This window comes from Lethenteron reissneri, chromosome 33 (assembly GCF_015708825.2).
Source record: "Lethenteron reissneri isolate LAM-NWPU_2019-01 chromosome 33, ASM1570882v1, whole genome shotgun sequence".
NCBI lineage: Eukaryota > Metazoa > Chordata > Hyperoartia > Petromyzontiformes > Petromyzontidae > Lethenteron > Lethenteron reissneri.
This window is the reverse complement of record NC_083811.1, coordinates 462,602-479,226: the sequence shown is the minus strand read 5'-3', so window position 1 is coordinate 479,226 and position 16,625 is coordinate 462,602. Positions and strand designations below refer to the sequence as shown.

The 16,625-nt window shown below is 60.8% G+C and overlaps 1 protein-coding gene across 2 annotated transcripts; it reads right to left on the bottom strand.

The window, feature by feature from the left end:
* Nucleotides 1-1,692: 1,692 nt before the first annotated feature.
* On the bottom strand, nt 1,693-16,432 carry LOC133350398 (SAM pointed domain-containing Ets transcription factor-like). Of its 2 annotated transcripts, XM_061564730.1 has the most exons (9): nt 15,995-16,432; nt 15,299-15,527; nt 14,131-14,584; nt 8,591-8,788; nt 7,624-7,677; nt 6,411-6,578; nt 5,753-5,851; nt 3,742-3,831; nt 1,693-2,234 (listed from the first exon to the last, which is right to left on the bottom strand). In XM_061564730.1, the coding sequence occupies exons 2-9, from the start codon at nt 15,362-15,364 to the stop codon at nt 2,056-2,058; spliced, it is 1,308 nt and encodes a 435-aa protein (XP_061420714.1). In that variant the 5' UTR covers nt 15,365-15,527; nt 15,995-16,432; the 3' UTR covers nt 1,693-2,055. The 2 variants fall into 2 exon arrangements, with proteins under 2 accessions (XP_061420714.1, XP_061420715.1); XM_061564731.1 differs by lacking the exon at nt 15,299-15,527.
* Between the last annotated feature and the right edge of the window lie 193 nt (nt 16,433-16,625).

Here is a 16,625-nt window from a genome sequence, read left to right as displayed (position 1 = left end):
CGGGGGGGGTGAGGGGAGCATGAGGACACACGGGGGGGGGTGAGGGGAGCATGGGGACACACGGGAGGGGGGGTGAGGGGAGCATGGGGACACACGGGGGGGGGGGTGAGGGGAGCATGGGGACACACGGGGGGGGGGGGTGAGGGGAGCATGGGGACACACGGGGGGGGGGGGTGAGGGGAGCATGGGGACACACGGGGGGGGGGTGAGGGGAGCATGGGGACACACGGGGGGGGTGAGGGGAGCATGGGGACACACAGGGGGGGGGGGGGTGAGGGGAGCATGGGGACACACGGGGGGGGGGGGGGTGAGGGGAGAATTGGGACACACGGGGGGGGTGAGGGGAGAATGGGGACACACGGGGGGGGGGTGAGGGGAGCATGGACACACACGGGGGGGGGGTGAGGGGAGCATGGGACACACGGGGGGGGGGTGAGGGGAGCATGGGGACACACGGGGGGGGTGAGGGGAGCATGGGGACACACGGGGGGGGGGGTGAGGGGAGAATGGGGACACACGGGGGGGGGGTGAGGGGAGCATGGGGACACACGGGGGGGGGGGTGAGGGGAGCATGGGGACACACGGGGGGGGGGGTGAGGGGAGCATGGGGACACACGGGGGGGGGTGAGGGGAGCATGGGGACACACGGGGGGGGGTGAGGGGAGCATGGGGACACACGGGGGGGGGTGAGGGGAGCATGGGGACACACGGGGGGGGGGGGGGGTGAGGGGAGCATGGGGACACACGGGGGGGGGGTGAGGGGAGCATGGGGACACACGGGGGGGGGGGTGAGGGGAGCATGGGGACACACGGGGGGGGGGGTGAGGGGAGCATGGGGACACACGGGGGGGGGGGGTGAGGGGAGCATGGGGACACATGGGGGGGGGGGGGGTGAGGGGAGCATGGGGACACACGCGGGGGGGGGTGAGGGGAGCATGGGAACACATGGGGGGGGGGGTGAGGGGAGCATGGGGACACACGGGTGGGGGGTGAGGGGAGCATGGGGACACATGGGGGGGGGGAGGGGAGCATGGGGACACACGGGGGGGGGGGTGAGGGGAGCATGGGGACACACGGGGGGGGGGGGTGAGGGGAGCATGGGACACACGGGGGGGGGGGTGAGGGGAGCATGGGGACACACGGGGAGGGGGGGGGGGTGAGGGGAGCATGGGGACACACGGGGGGGGGGGGTGAGGGGATCATGGGGACACATGGGGGGGGGGGGGGTGAGGGGAGCATGGGGACACCCGGTGGGGGGGGGGTGAGGGGAGCATGGGGACACACGGGGGGGGGGGTGAGGGGAGCATGGGGACACACGGGGGGGGGGGGTGAGGGAGCATGGGGACACACGGGGGGGGGGGGTGAGGGGAGCATGGGGACCACGGGGGGGGGGGTGAGGGGAGCATGGGGACACACGGGGGGGGGGGGGTGAGGGAGCATGGGGACACATGGGGGGGGGGGGGTGAGGGGAGCATGGGGACACACGGGGGGGGGGGGTGAGGGGAGCATGGGGACACACGGGGGGGGGGGGTTGAGGGGAGCATGGGGACACACGGGGGGGGGGGGTGAGGGGAGCATGGGGACACACGGGGGGGGGGGTGAGGGGAGCATGGGGACACACGGGGGGGTGAGGGGAGCATGGGGACACACGGGGGGGGGGGGGGTGAGGGGAGCATGGGGACACACGGGGGGGGGGGTGAGGGGAGCGCGTGGCTCCGCAGGGTCCCTGCAGCAGGGAAAGTGCTTTTGTTTCAACGCGAGGGCAGTCTGCCTTGTCCGACTGTCTCGTCTGACTGACTGACTGTCTGACTCGTCTGACTGACTGCCTGCCTGCCTGACTGCCTGACTGACTGCCTGACTGTCTGTCCGTCTGTCTAACCGGCTGTGTGTCTGTTTATCGACCCGCTACGCCACAATGTTGGAGCCCACTTTGGTCAGGAGTCGGTGGCCCCAAGATGTCTTGGACTGGATAGCCCCCTGATGTCGGCAGTCGGTGGTCCCCAGTGTTTGGAGTCATCATCCCCGAGGGTCAGAGTCGGCGTGCCTGGCGGCCGCTCACACGGGCTTCACGAACTGGTAGACGAGCCTCTGGGAGATCTCCGTCTTGCGGATGATGCCCTTCTTGTAGTACTGGCGGATGGAGCGGCTCAGCTTGTCGTAGTTCATGGCGGGGCGGTTCTTCCTGATGCCCCACAGTCGCGCCACCTCCACAGAGTCCTCGATCTTGAAGATGGCTGAGAGAGCGTGGGGGAGACGGGGGGAGCGTGGTATGATGAGGAGTGGGGGGGGCATGATTATTGATGTTGGGGTGAGGATGGGAGAGGCGGACCCGGAGCGCGAGGCATGCAATGGTGGAGGGGGCTGGGGACCGTTCTATTCGCGCTAAGCAGTGACACCTCGCACATCCAATTACACGGTTGGCTATGTACGGCGCGAAAGAAGTCATCAACTTCATTATCGCCAGCATCGTGGCCCATGCTACAACCTCTGCTGGATAGAGACCCCCTCTGTTGTTACAGGAATGTGAGTTGTCGCTGTTGTTCTGCGAGTGATAAAAAGGTGTAGAAAATCGATGTAACGGAGCACAAACTAATAAGACAATCATTTTCACGCCCAGCCCTTCCCTCTGTTGGGTGAGGCTCTCCGCATGCAGCAGCGTTGGTAACGCACCGCGCAGGTTGGTGAAGTGCGGGGGGTGGGGTATGGGGGGGCAGACGAGGTTCAGATGCCGCTCGCCACTGATGTTAGCCGTGGCTGGGAGTCGAACGCAGTTCGCCAGGGTTCGTGGCGCAGTGCAATATCCATTGCGACATCGCCCCCCTCCACCGCCAGCTGAAGATATACCCCTCGCTAAGACGCAGACAAATATTTACAAGTGCTTAACGTTCTCGCCCCCCATCCCCCCGGAGAATCAATAGGCGTAAGGCGAAGTGAATGAGAAGCAGACGGATAATGTTACTCGCCGAGCCGCGTCTGATCCGCACTGGAACCCAGCGAGGGCGGTGCTCTGAGAGATGCTGGAACCGCGTCTCACGACGCACCCCGAGCACGTGGTCCATTGCACGGAGAGAGAGAGAGAGGCACGTGTAGGCAGGGGAGAAGAAGAACGTCTGGAGCATGGACTGGGACAGGGGAAGGGAGTCTATGGGTCTCTGTGTGAGTGTCTCTATGGGTCTCTATGTGAGTGTATCTATGGGTCTCTGTGTGAGTGTATCTATGGGTCTCTATGTGAGTGTGTCTATGGGTCTCTATGTGAGTTTATCTATGGGTCTCTGTGTGAGTGTCTCTATGGGTCTCTATGTGAGTGTATCTATGGGTCTCTGTGTGAGTGTATCTATGGGTCTCTGTGTGAGTGTATCTATGGGTCTCTATGTGAGTGTATCTATGGGTCTCTGTGTGAGTGTATCTATGGGTCTCTGTGTGAGTGTATCTATGGGTCTCTGTGTGAGTTTATCTATGGGTCTCTATGTGAGTGTGTCTATGGGTCTCTGTGTGAGTTTATCTATGGGTCTCTGTGTGAGTGTCTCTATGGGTCTCTATGTGAGTGTATCTATGGGTCTCTGTGTGAGTGTATCTATGGGTCTCTGTGTGAGTGTATCTATGGGTCTCTATGTGAGTGTATCTATAGGTCTCTGTGTGAGTGTATCTATGGGTCTCTGTGTGAGTGTATCTATGGGTCTCTGTGTGAGTGTATCTATGGTCCGTGCTGATTGGTCACGGCGAGGGGTCAAGGGTCGGCACCTTTCTCGCGGTCGATCCATCGAATGCAGTGGCTGTAGGCCTCGGGCTGCAGCAGCAGCTCCTTGAGGAACTGCCAAAGGTGAATGCTCGCTGCAACACACCAACATCATCTCCATCGTCAACAGCATCACCACCATCATCAGCAGCATTAGCATCGCCATCATCAACATCACCATTCTCAAAAACATCACCATCATCACAATCATTATATCATCATCACCATTACATCATCCTCACCATCACAAAATAATTACTACAATTAATATCATTGCCATTATCACCATCACCTTCCACATCATCAACATCATTATCGCTATCATCACCCCGGTGGGTGAGTGAGTGGGGGGGGGGGGTATGGGGGTGTTGTTGAGAGATGCCCACAAGTCCCCCCTCCCCCTAGACCCCCACACCCGGCAGCTGAGACTCGCGCACAGATCCCCAGCTCCCCATCTCCCCATCTCCCCATCTCCCATCTCCCCAGCCCCCCAGCTCCCCAGCTCCCCATCTCCCCAGCCCCCCATCTCCCCAGCTCCCCAGCCCCCCATCTCCCCAGCTCCCCAGCCCCCCATCTCCCCATCTCCCCAGCTCCCCAGCCCCCCATCTCCCATCTCCCCAGCCCCCCAGCTCCCCATCTCCCCATCTCCCCAGCCCCCCATCTCCCCAAGCTCCCCAGCCCCCCCATCTCCCCATCTCCCCATCTCCCCATCTCCCCATCTCCCCATCTCCCCATCCCCCCATCTCCCCATCTCCCCATCTCCCCATCTCCCCATCTCCCCATCTCCCCATCTCCCCATCTCCCCATCTCCCCATCTCCCCATCTCCCATCCCCCCATCTCCCCATCTCCCCAGCCCCCCAGCTCCCCAGCTCCCCATCTCCCAAGATCCCCCTGACACTCCTCACGGCGCCTCCCCCGTGAGCACAAATCCCGCGCGCAAACACGATGCGGGGCTCGAGGTCGAGGCTCATTTCGGGAATCCCAGGGGGCTGGGGGGGGTCACGGTCAGCTGCTCGTGCCCCCCCCCCCCCCCGTGTCGAACAGATCGCAAAGAGAAGTGAACGTCGCGGTCACGGAGACTCCGGGAGTAGTCCGTTTCAAAGCAATTAGGGTTAAGGGTCAGGGTAGAGTTATAGTAGGGTTAGGATAGGTTTGAGGTTTTGGTAGTTTTAGGGTAGGCAGGGTCGACGGGCATAGGGCTGGGTTGAGGGTCTCCAAGAGAGGGGAGGTCAGGGAGAGTGGTTGGCTGCGAATTATTTTTTTAAAATAAAAAAATTTGCACTTTAGCGCTTGTCCCTCCATCCCCATCTCCCTCCCCATCTCCCTCCCCATCTCCCTCCCACCGTCTCCATCCCCATCTCCCTCCCCATCTCCCTCCCACCGTCTCCCTCCCCCGTCTCCCTCCCCATCTCCCTCCCCATCTCCATCCCCATCTCCCTCCCCATCTCCCTCCCATCGTCTCCCTCCCCGTCTCCCTCCCCGTCTCCCTCCCCATCTCCCTCCCCATCTCCCTCCCACCGTCTCCCTCACCCTATCTCCCTCCCCATCTCCCTCCCATCTCCTCCCACCGTCTCCCTCCCCCGTCTCCCTCCCCATCTCCCTCCCCATCTCCCTCCCCATCTTCCCTTTCCCATCTCCCTCCCATCTCCCTCCCCATCCCCCTCCCACCGATCTCCCTCCCCCGTTTCCCTCCCCAACTCCCTCCCCATCTCCCTCCCATCGTCTCCCCTCCCCGTCTCCCTCCCCGTCTCCCTCCCCATCTCCCTCCCCATCTCCCTCCCACCGTCTCCCTCACCCATCTCCCTACCCGTCTCCCTCCCCGTCTCCCTCCCTATCTCCCTCCCCATCTCCCTTCCCCCGTCTCCCTCCCCCATCTCACTCCCCATCTCCCTCCCCATCTCCCTCCCCATCTCCCTTTCCCCGTCTCCCTCCCCCATCTCACTCCCCATCTCCCTCCCCGTTTCCCTCCCCCATCTCCCTCCCGTCTCCCTCCCCCGCCTCCCGCGCGGTCGCACCGGTGTGGTTGGGAGTGATCATCGCGGGGCTGGGCAGCGCGCGGCCCAAGTCGAGGGGGGGTCCCATCCCAGGTCCCCCGGGGAAGCCGCCCTCCTCGCCTGGGCACAGAGGAGCAGGCGGGAGTCAGTACCTGCACGTCTCCACCGAGTCTCAAGACGATGCGTTTCAGGAGGACCCTTCACATTCCCGCACCTCCGATGAGCACGGTTGGCTAGGTACGGTGCGAAAGAAGTTAAACGTAGCAGCATAGGGCCATCTTTCTGCGTGTGTGATTTCTAATTTATAAATGGAGAAAACCCCGGCACTGACATCAGTGAGGGGCAGAGTGCGATCTGTCACCCAGCCACGTGCCCCACTCGCTCAGATTGATCGCTTTTGGTGGGGAGAAGAGAGAATTAAATGGAGCTCAGGAGTAATGATGTGATGCCATCTTCTCTGGCACAAGGTGGTGCACCCAGTGCTTAATTCATTAGCAAATATCTCCTCCGGGTCGCTGGTAGGGTGGAGGAAGTAGCACGTGACGAGTAGAGGAAGCGATAGCGAGATGCATCGTGGACGCGGTGTGCCGCGTAAGGACACTGGAGTGCACGGCTATGTGTTTCTCCCTGGGAAGACAAATGCGGTCTGTTGGGGGGGGGTGATTTCTTTTCCGCTCACCATGGGGTTGTGCATCGGGGTCCCAGGTGCCCCCCGCGGAGAGGGGGTTCCCAGCCCCGCCCCCCCCGAGGCTTTGGGGGGACTCGCCCCCGGGCAGGTCGGCCAGCCCCTGGAGGCCCAGGTCGGCGTCTGAGGGCCCCAGCTCCTCCGCCAAGTAGTCGAAGGCGCCTGCCGAGTCGGGGGGGGGGGGGGCACCAGGGGGTCAGGCACGGCCTATGCCCACTCTTCCGCGTTTTGTTCCACTTGCTTCGCTCACGGCCATGTTTCTGATCTCTGCCATGGCGGCGAGCACGCGTTCACTGCCGCGATTTACCTCCGCGGACAGACGCACGTGGGAAGACATTACAGACCCCATGCGTGTCTTCTTCCTTGTTTTAATTGATAACTGAACATTTCGCCGTCATGCCGGGAATCCACATCGAGACCAGGGGGGGAGGAGGAGGGGGAGGGGAAGGGGGTGAGCAGGTGGGTGAGGGGAGGGGATGCGCAGACCCATGACTGGGTCACCGCGCGGCAGAAGGCATGTCAACTCCAAGGGTCAAGTGGGGCCAGCTGCGGTTTGGCGACTTGGAAGCGGGTCCCGTGCTCGCGGCTCCAGGTTGAGGAGGCAACGAACTCCACCCCGGGTTTCAAGTCTCAGGTGATGACGTGTACAGGTAGCGTCAGTCATGATTGCGTTAATATATGATGCTGCTGATGATGATGCCGATGATGATGATCCTGATCATGTCGATGATGATGATCCTGATCATGTCGATGATGCTGATGTTGCCCCAGTGCTAGGCTCGGCCGCAAGCGCCCGTCCGCTGGAGACATTGTTGAGGATGAAGTAATAGCCAGCGTCTATGGGTCTCTGTGCGAGCCTATAAGTCTCTGTGTGAGTCTATGGGTCTCTATGCGAGTCTATGTATCTCTATGCGAGTCTATGTATCTCTGTGCGAGTCTATGGGTCTCTATGCGAGTCTATGTGTCTCCGTGCGAGTCTATGTGTCTCCGTGCGAGTCTATGTTTCTGTGAGAAGCGCTGACGGTGAAGCTATCGCCAGCACAGAGCAGTGCCTCAATAACTTCACCTGCACGCGCCCCCAGCTGAAACCAGACAACCCGGGGTGGAGCGTGTCGCCTCCTCGACCTGGAGCCAGTGACCGGCCCTGCGACCCCTACCCCGAGTTCCACTGCCTCCCTCACCCCTCCTTCCCCCGTCTCCCTCTCACCTGGAGCTCCCGTCGACAGGTACATCTGCCCCGGGGAGGAGTTGAATCGCGCGGCTGAAATTCACGGACAGAAGAAGGAATCAGGTCAGAGATGCAGCCCTTGTTTTGAGATAAACGAGCAGAGAAACAGACACGTTAAAGACACGTACAGACACGTAAAAGACACGTTACAGACACGTACCCACTCGCCTGGGCACGTGCACGCACAGAAACACACGGACATGTGCACATCAGGGCCGCCCAGAGGATTTGTTCATTCTTGATCCAAAAAATCAGGTCCATTGAGCGAGACGCGGGTAAATGCCCCCCCCCCCCCTTAGCCCCCCCCCGCCCCGCACCCATCTGGTGACCCTGTGCGCACTTCAACCATGGAGCGGTCTGCCACCGCTCACTTAGAAAACAGAGCCAAGTCACCCCCACACCCAACTCCCTCCCTGGGCTCCTCGGTGCGCCGCACACCCAGGCACCGAATCCAGGCAGAGCAAACACGCCCCTGAACCCCCACTCCCAGACACCTGCTCCACACTGCACACCCAACACACAGACTGCACACCCAACACACACACTGCACACCCAACACACACACTGCACATCCAACACACAGACTGCACATCCAACACACACCCAACACACACACACTGCACACCCAACACACACACTGCACACTCAACACACAGACTACACCCCCAACACACACACTACACACCCAACACACACACACTGCACACTCAACACACACACACTGCACACCCAACACACACACTGCACACTCAACACACAGACTACACCCCCAACACACACACTACACACCCAACACACACACACTGCACACTCAACACACACACTGCACGCCCTTCCCTATCTGCCCCCCTCAAACACCCATCCCATCTCGTGCCCCCCTTCTGCCCTCTCCCGCACGTCCATCCCATCCCGTGCCCCCCTGAGCCCCCCCCCCCCCACCGCGCACCCGAGCGCCAGACGTCGAGGTGCGCGTGGAGAAGTTCCCCGGCGCGCGACGCCCGCAGGCGGAAGTCTTCCTCGCTGAGCCGGCAGAGGCTCGCGCCGTCCATGCGCAGGAAGTCGAGGCACAGGGGCCCCAGGCCGTACTGGTGCACGCTCCACGCCAGCCACTTGTCCACGTGGCGGCACGACCACGACTCGGGGTCTGCCGTGGACAACAAGGCGAGGGGGCGAGAGACAAGACGCATCAGCGGGACGTGTGCGTGTACGGGAGAGTGGGAGAGAGAGCGCAGGGGGCGAGTGCGGAAGACGTTAGCGGCTCGTTGATTCTGGGGCCACGTTGCTTCGGTGTAGGGGAGTTAGCGATGGCTTCGGCCACGGCGACATCATCATGAGTCCTTGATCAGCGATGGGAGAAGTGCGAACAGCGGTGACGAAGGCAGATGTGTGTGGGTCACGCAATGGGACAATGCGACGAGACACACATGAGGGTTTAGCGATGTGAGATGTGTGGTTATCTCTCGATGGGCGATGTCTGTGTGTGTGTCACGTGGGGGGGGGGGGGGGGTCGCGCGCCGCACGCGCCGCGCGCGCTCTCCGCGAAGGACTCGGCGCGCGACTCCGCGGGGTTCAAAATCGATCATCGATCATCGGTGCTCGGCAGCAGCTGGCGAAGGACATCCCCCTACCCCCTCGCGTTTGTCCCTCTCATCACCCCCCTCTGCCCGCTCCCCGCAGAGAAGGAGATTGATATGTATTCAGAAAGCTATGAAGAACAGTAGAAGGGTGTGAGGAGGTAGAGGACGTGGCGGGGTATGATGATGATGACGAGGAGGAGGAGGGAGATGATGACGAGCAGGAGGGGTATGATGATGATGATGACGAGGAGGAGGAGGGGTATGATGATGATGATGACGAGGAGGTGTATGATGATGATGATCAGGAGGAGGGGTATGATGATGATGATGATGACGAGCAGGAGGGGTATGATGATGATGATGATGATCAGGAGGAGGGGTATGATGATGATGATGATGATCAGGAGGAGGGGTATGATGATGACGAGGAGGAGGAGTGGTATGATGATGATGATGATGATGATCAGGAGGAGGGGTATGATGATGATGACTAGCAGGAGGGGTATGATGATGATGACGAGGAGGAGGAGGGGTATGATGATGATGATTATGATCAGGAGGAGGGGTATGATGATGATGACGAGGAGGAGGAGGGGTATGATGATGATGCTGACCAGGAGGAGGGGTATGATGATGATGACGAGGAGGAGGAGGGATATGATGATGATGCTGACCAGGAGGAGGGGTATGATGATGATGAAGTGTATGAGGTGGAGGGAGATGATGTTGATGGATGCAAGGCGCATCGGCCCGCGCGTGTCGGCGCCTCTCCATCCCAGCCCAGATCTTTGCGCCGCCAGCGGAAAATGACACTCGCCCCCCCTCGCCCCTCCCCCCACCTCGTTAGCGCTGAGAGGCCGCTGGAGGGGAGAGGCGGGGGGTGTGGAGTGTCCCACCTGCCCACGAGGCCGGCCCCGCGCCTCCACATGTCCCCTCGAGTGGCCATCGTGGACACGTGTTCTCAGGAGAGGCCCTCACGGCCGCGCTCACAGACGCGCGCCGTGCGTAACCACCCCCTCCCCTCCCTCCCCGTCCTCCTCACTCCCCCTTCTCACTCCGCCTCCATCCCCTCCACGCGTTTCTCAGTAGCGTAGCGCGGTTGGCATGGGCCCCCCTGGTGCAAGGAATGAGATCCCGCACCCCACCGCCCTCCCTCTTCAATGTCGCTCCTCTCCGTAGCCCTGCGTCTCTGGCTCCCTCCGTCCCGTGGGTCCGGCGCAGTTGCACCGCCTGCGCACTCGAAAGCTTTGCTACTGCTCCTCCCCTCTCCCGTTCACTCTCCCTCCTCTACCCCCCCCCCCCCCCATCACTCTTCCCTCCCCCGCTGCATTTGCTGCCTCTCTCTCTCCCTCGCTCTCATCTCTCTCTACCCCCTCCCCTCCCTCTCCCCTCTCCTCGAGTCTCGCTCCGCTGGCCGTGAGGGCTCTCCTCTGCCGCAGCCCTCGCCCCCTCTCCACTCTCGTGTATTACACTTGTTTCGCTTTTGTGCGCCCAAATGTAGCTGCCTTTGTTGCTTGATTCGCTCGGCCCGTGGAGTGACCTCCCGCTCTCGAGAGCGAGCGGCGCGGCTCTCGCACAGAGCAGCAGCCGCCGCCGCTGGCTCTCGCCATCCAGTGAAGGAGTTGGTGGAATATTGGGTGCGGAAATGTTTCAACTTTCTTGGCGCGGTGGGGGGGGGGGTGAGTTTCTCCGACGGAATGCGATCAAAGGGCAGCGCTGCGTGCTCGGGTCAGGTCATGGATTGCAGGTGGCTGGCCGGTGCGTGGGTGGGTGTGTGGGTGGGTGGGTGTGGGTGGGCGAGTGGTGAAGTGTTCGGGGTTAGGGTCACGGTGAGGTCTTGGGGTAGGGTTAGAATTGCGGTCAGGGTTATAGGCAGGATTAGGGTTGAGGTTGGGGCAAGGTTAAAGGGGTCAGTGTTGGGGTTAGGGTTGAGGTCAAGATCAGGATTAGGGTTAGGAGCCCTGGAGAAACCCCACCACGCATGAGGGGATGCCACTAAAAGCTCCTCCGCTACGCAGACGGCAGCGGGAGCCTACTTGCTGTACCGCCATCTCCTATAACCGCCGCCTCACAGCCCAGCGAGTTCGCGAGTGTCACAGATCTCAGTGATGCACCACACGCCGCCTCCCAGGCGCTGAGTCACAGGAGCGTGTCACTGCCGCGCCCCTGGGACAGGCTGCCGTGAGTAGCGGCGAGTAGCGGTGAGTAGCGGTGAGTAGCGGCGACTAGCGGCGAGTAGAGGTGAGTAGCGGTGAGTAGCGGCGACTAGCGGCGAGTAGCGGTGAGTAGCGGTGAGTAGCGGCGACTAGCGGCGAGTAGAGGTGAGTAGCGGTGAGTAGCGGCGAGTAGCGGTGAGTAGCGGTGAGTAGCGGCGAGTAGCGGTGAGTAACGGGGTCCCCGTGCCAAGGATTGTAGCCCGCGACTCCCGCTGAGCCTGTGACTGCCAGTCGCGGTCTAGGTGGGTCGTGGCCTTCTTCGTCCTCATCTTCGTCGTGTTTCCTGTCCAACCCATCTCGTCTCTTCCCAATATTCTGCGCAGGCCGCCGCTTCTGGTGTTGGCATTGTGGTGCTGCAGGGATCTCAGGAGATGATCCATGGCTTTCTTCTCCTGACAAGCGCATTGTTCGGTCGCGCAGAATCCCCGTGATTTCACGAGAGAGTTGCATCTGCCGAAACCCACTCTCGGTCTGTTTAGGCTCCGCCATGTGAGCCGTTTGGAATCGTAGCCAGATGCGAGCTCCTCACGGGGGATGATTCCTCTCCGACGCCGTTCGTGGTGACAGGTCATGTGACAGTGCTGTTTGCCCTGTGGATATACTCGCCCCGCTATCTGAATGTGGAATGTCCATCACTGCGGACTGTAAACATAAACTGAGACGCTAAAGTCAACAAGGGGTGAGTGACCACTGACACTTGATTTTGACAGCTCGTAAGCCTTGCGAGAGACGGGTCACAGGTCAACTCAGAGACCACGAGCCTCTTCGGCCAAATACACGTGAAGCGGCGTTCGTCTCTATTGGGAGACCCGAAGCCAGTCGTGAAAATTCCACATTGCTATGGCAGAGTAGAACGCTTATGACGAAATCACTCGCAGTGGCCCCAGTCTCCTCTGTTGTCAGAAGCTAAGCAGGCGGGAGCCTGGGTAGCGCCTGGCCGGGTCACCAACCGGGTGCCATAGGCGGCTGCGGGGCTGGGCTGCGCAATGGCCGCCAAAGGTTCAGCTGAAGCCGATGTTGCGTCAAGTGGATGTTTGACCACAATTCGCAACTGTTGCCAGTGTGGAGGGCTGGTGAAGGAAGCGATGGGCCAACACCGGTCCAGACATCGCTCGCCGTCACCGGCAATCGAACCGAGTTCACAGCGCAGCGCGCGAGCCGCCGCTCCAACCGTGCCACGCAGACTGTCAAAGCTCAGAGGCCGATAGCGCGCCAGGCCCGCACTGACCGGCGTGGTGAAGTATGGTTAAACAACTCCCGTGGCCGACACGGCGTCGAGAGACCCTCATCCAGCAGTGGAGTGACGAATTCCGCTGAGTTCGTGGTGTTACCCGACAAACGACTGAACACTGCGACACAGCGAGGCGGGGTGGGGGTCTACCGAGATGTCTTAATTAGCGCTTAGAGATGAGAGAATCCTGTTGGCACAGCACATCCATCTCGCCTTCTCTTGACCGCACATCTAACGCCCTGTTTAATAAGATTGTCGGAATCCAGGTTGCCGCAATGTACTACCATTGCTATGGACAGGCACACTTTGTTCTAGTCTAGTGGTAGTGCCTTATGCCGACAAGCCCAACTCCAAGCCAGCCGAGCTGCAGCGTTCCAGAATATTCTCGAGTGAGAAATTAAGCCACGGGTAAGCTGCGGTGTCGGTGACGTCATCGAAGCCCCCCACCCCCCACTCCGCCCCCCTAAACTTAGACTTGGAAGCCAATCCGCTTAGACGAACTCGCCGCTAGGAAAAGCAAACAGCGCCGAAGAGTGTACTCGCGGACTCGGTTCAGCGGACGCGCCCGCCTGATTCCACACAAGCCCCCCCATCCATCACGCCGGGCTTACGGGGCGAGCGATGGCGTGGTCATTGTCATCGCGGCGATGCGCTGTGGAAAATAACTCCGAGTGGAATTGCGATTCAACGTTTCCAGCTGTGGCGCGCGACGAACGCCTCCGCACTGCCGCGCACCCGACGCGGTTGCAGCGGCCAGCGCCTCGTGTGGATACGAGGCGATGGAATGGATGCTCGGAAGCAGTTCTGTGAGGTCATCTTCCGCGAGCCGTTCTCTAACGGGGGGTGATGTGACGCCGAGAGGTTCACACGGAGTCCCCCCCCCCCCCCCCCCATCTTGTGATGCCGTCGGTACGGCAAGAGACTTCCTTTGCCCGCGTGTGAGCCGGTCAGTCGCGGCACTCGCCTTCAGCGACTGTCCCAGACACAAGTCCGAGCCGGCGTGCGCACTACCGATTATTGATGGCCTCGGTCAACATCTACTGGGCCTGCTGCGCGTATTGTCGCTCTCCAATTGGCCCAACCACTCCTCCAGCAGATCTGGGAACATGAATCCACGCTCTTACACGTTGATCATCGTAACCAGAGTGCGCATCTATGCAAGCTATCAACACCCCACCAAGTCCCCAGACTCGTGTGTCAGGAGGGTCCTGCGTTGTTGAGACGTTTGGCCCTTTCCACTCGTGCGTGACTTGATCGCTAACAACTGGAGAATATCGGAGTGATCCCGAGAAACCCCACAAACCTCAAGTGAAATGAATAATTCATCACTGTACATTCTGGTCACCACGTACTAACCAGGCTCAACGCGTGCTTCGCTTGACTCGTGTTGGCTCGTGTTGGGGATGAGTGGTCGACACGGAACGAACGGAGAGAGAGATTCGCCCCGCGCGTGGCCTCTGACCTGCGGGTACGTGGAGGAGCGAGCAGGCCACCTCGATGTCCTTGACCACCTCGCGGATGATGAGCGCCTGCATGTGTCCCATGCTCTTGTCCAGCTCTCCGAGGTCCAGCAGCGAAGCCGCCGAGTCGTGCAGCCCAAGCGACTGCGCTTCCAGCGGCTTTGCGGGGCCCCGGGGGTCCTCGTGCATGAGGCCCTGCGGGGACGCGAGCTGCATCTGGGGGGAGTCGTGGGACCCCAACGATCCCTGCAGCGCCGGCGGGGGGCACTGGAGGCCCCCGCGGAGGCCCGGCGAGGAGGCCCCCCCTCCGTAGGGCCCGTCGTGGAGCGGAGCGGGGGACTCTGCGGGGTCGTGGAGGCCCTGGCTGCAGGAGAAGGGCCCCCCGTGGTGCAGGAACGCCTCCATGTCGGCGAGGCCCGCGGGGTCGCCGCGCGCCACCAGCCCCTTGAGCTCCTCCTGCGGGCAGTGGAGGCGCCGGGCGTTAGCGAGCGCAGCAAACGCGCAGGGCTCCAAGCAGCTCAAGGGGAACTCTTCCGCACCCATGGAAACAAAACTATGGGTACAATGAGCGTGAGCTCGACAGTAGCTATCATGTGCAATCTTCATCTTGTCATAGTAATGTGGAATTCTCACTCAATACAGTCTCGGAGAAGTCATCGCCAGGCAGGGATGTGCGCGGTGGAGGAGAGTAAATGTCAGCACCCCCCCCCCCACCCGTGCCCCGCTACGCGAGCAGAGCAATCGCAACACCGCTCGATGGATTCCGAATTGTGTTCGCGGAGTGAGAGTGACTTTTCCTGCCCTCCTGCGTGAACGCCATTGCCGTTGGAGACGATTGAGACGCGGCGAGATTTTTCAAGAATTCGGACAAAAAAGCGACATTCGCCAAAGACCCATGAAACCGGGTCCTGCCACTTTCACCATCGTCACCACTGGTCATGACCAATCCACTGCTGGATGAAAGCTCTCACCGCAATTTGCCACGATTTCACTGTCATGTGATTTATACTCCATGGCTTCCAGTCGAGATCGCTGCACACTTACGTGACCAACTTAGATCAATTAGTGCCACGAGTCTCAGGTCTCACCACAGGAGTTCCCCGCGGGGGTCCACGGGGGTCCATCGCGATGGGGAGGGGAGTCCGAGGGGGTCCACAGGGGCCCGCATACCTGAAGCGGCGAGAGGGGCGCGGGGTCCGGGTACAGAGATCCCGGGTCGTCGCTGTCGCCGTTCATGAGACGCGGCGGAGTTTTTTTTGGGGGGGGGAGGCGGTGGTGGCGGGGGGGGGGGGCTTCTCTCCTCGCTGGGAAGGAGGGGCCGCCCGGGGGGGGGCACTTGGCCCGGTTGGCACACCCAGAGGAGCGCGTCAGGTCACTGTGGGGGTCACTGTGGGGGTCACTGTGGGTGAAGGGCAAGAGCGGTAAGTTAACCGCTCACATCGGACGCGTCTATCACAGAACACTGCGAGTATCATAATTCACAACTACCTATGATAATCAATAAACAATAGCGAAATAACGTACAGCTTTTTGTCAAGCCAAGGATCGATCAATTAAAATTATCCTCCACGCCGTGTCGGTCATGGAGGTTATTTGACCATACTTCACCACGCTGGCAAATGCGGGTTGCTAAGGAGTGGTGGCTCATGACCGATTCAGATATCAACAGGCCACTGATGTTAACCGTGGCTGAGAATCGAACTCTACATTCATGGCCAAGCGCGCTATGAATAAGCGCCGTACTCCGCTATAAGGGATTGTGGCTTTAACGATAATGGTGACCAAACATCATAACCACCATCATCATTGCCACCATCATCATCATCGTCCCACGCGTGAGGTCGCGACACAGGAGCGGAGCCTCACCGGGGTCACGCAGCGAAGGCCGCGTGAGTAGGTGCCCGGCCGGAGATGTCTCTGGTTGAGAAGATCCCACGGGTGGAGATGTCTTTGAGTGAAGAGGTCCCGCAGATGCTTTTTGATGAGATTATCACTCGAGTGAAGGTCTCTCTCATGCCGGAGGTGTATTGAGATGAGAAGCTGCCAGAGAAAGCGGTCTCTGGATGAGAAGGCGCGACAGCTGGGTGATTCTGTGGTTGAGATCGTCTCCCAGCTACGGACGTCTCTGGATGAGGCACTGAGTGACCTTCAACTGGAGACGCCTTGGACCGTCAACTTGTGGGTGGGGGAGGGGGGTGGAGGGGTCTGGATAGAGCGGAGGTAGCACAACTGTCGCTCTCTAGATGATAATAACGCCCCGAGCACTGGAGGAGTTTTTTAGAGGAGGAGGAGGTCCGCCAGTAGTCGGTGTCTCGGAGGCCGCGAGCTCTCGAGTGAACGGGAGTCGGGACACGGGCGCCCTGCTGCTGCTCTCGAGAGAGCGTGGCGGGGGCGGATCAATAGCGAGCCCGTCAACTCCTCTCGCGCAAACTTGACGCTCGGCTCAGGCACGGCACCTGTTTGTCATTTTGCTGAAATAACTTTTTTTGGGGGCTCA

What these genes read in the sequence shown, in the direction of transcription:
- LOC133350398 (XM_061564730.1), bottom strand. Translation starts at nt 15,364, where the DNA reads ATGAACGGCGACAGCGACGACCCGGGATCTCTGTACCCGGACCCCGCG. An exon ending in CGCCCCTCTCGCCGCTTCAG is followed by an intron (nt 14,585 to 15,298) that starts GTATGCGGGCCC and finishes CACTGCCCGCAG; the next exon opens with GAGGAGCTCAAGGGGCTGGT. An exon ending in CCTGTCGACGGGAGCTCCAG is followed by an intron (nt 6,579 to 7,623) that starts GTGAGAGGGAGA and finishes CCGACTCGGCAG; the next exon opens with GCGCCTTCGACTACTTGGCG.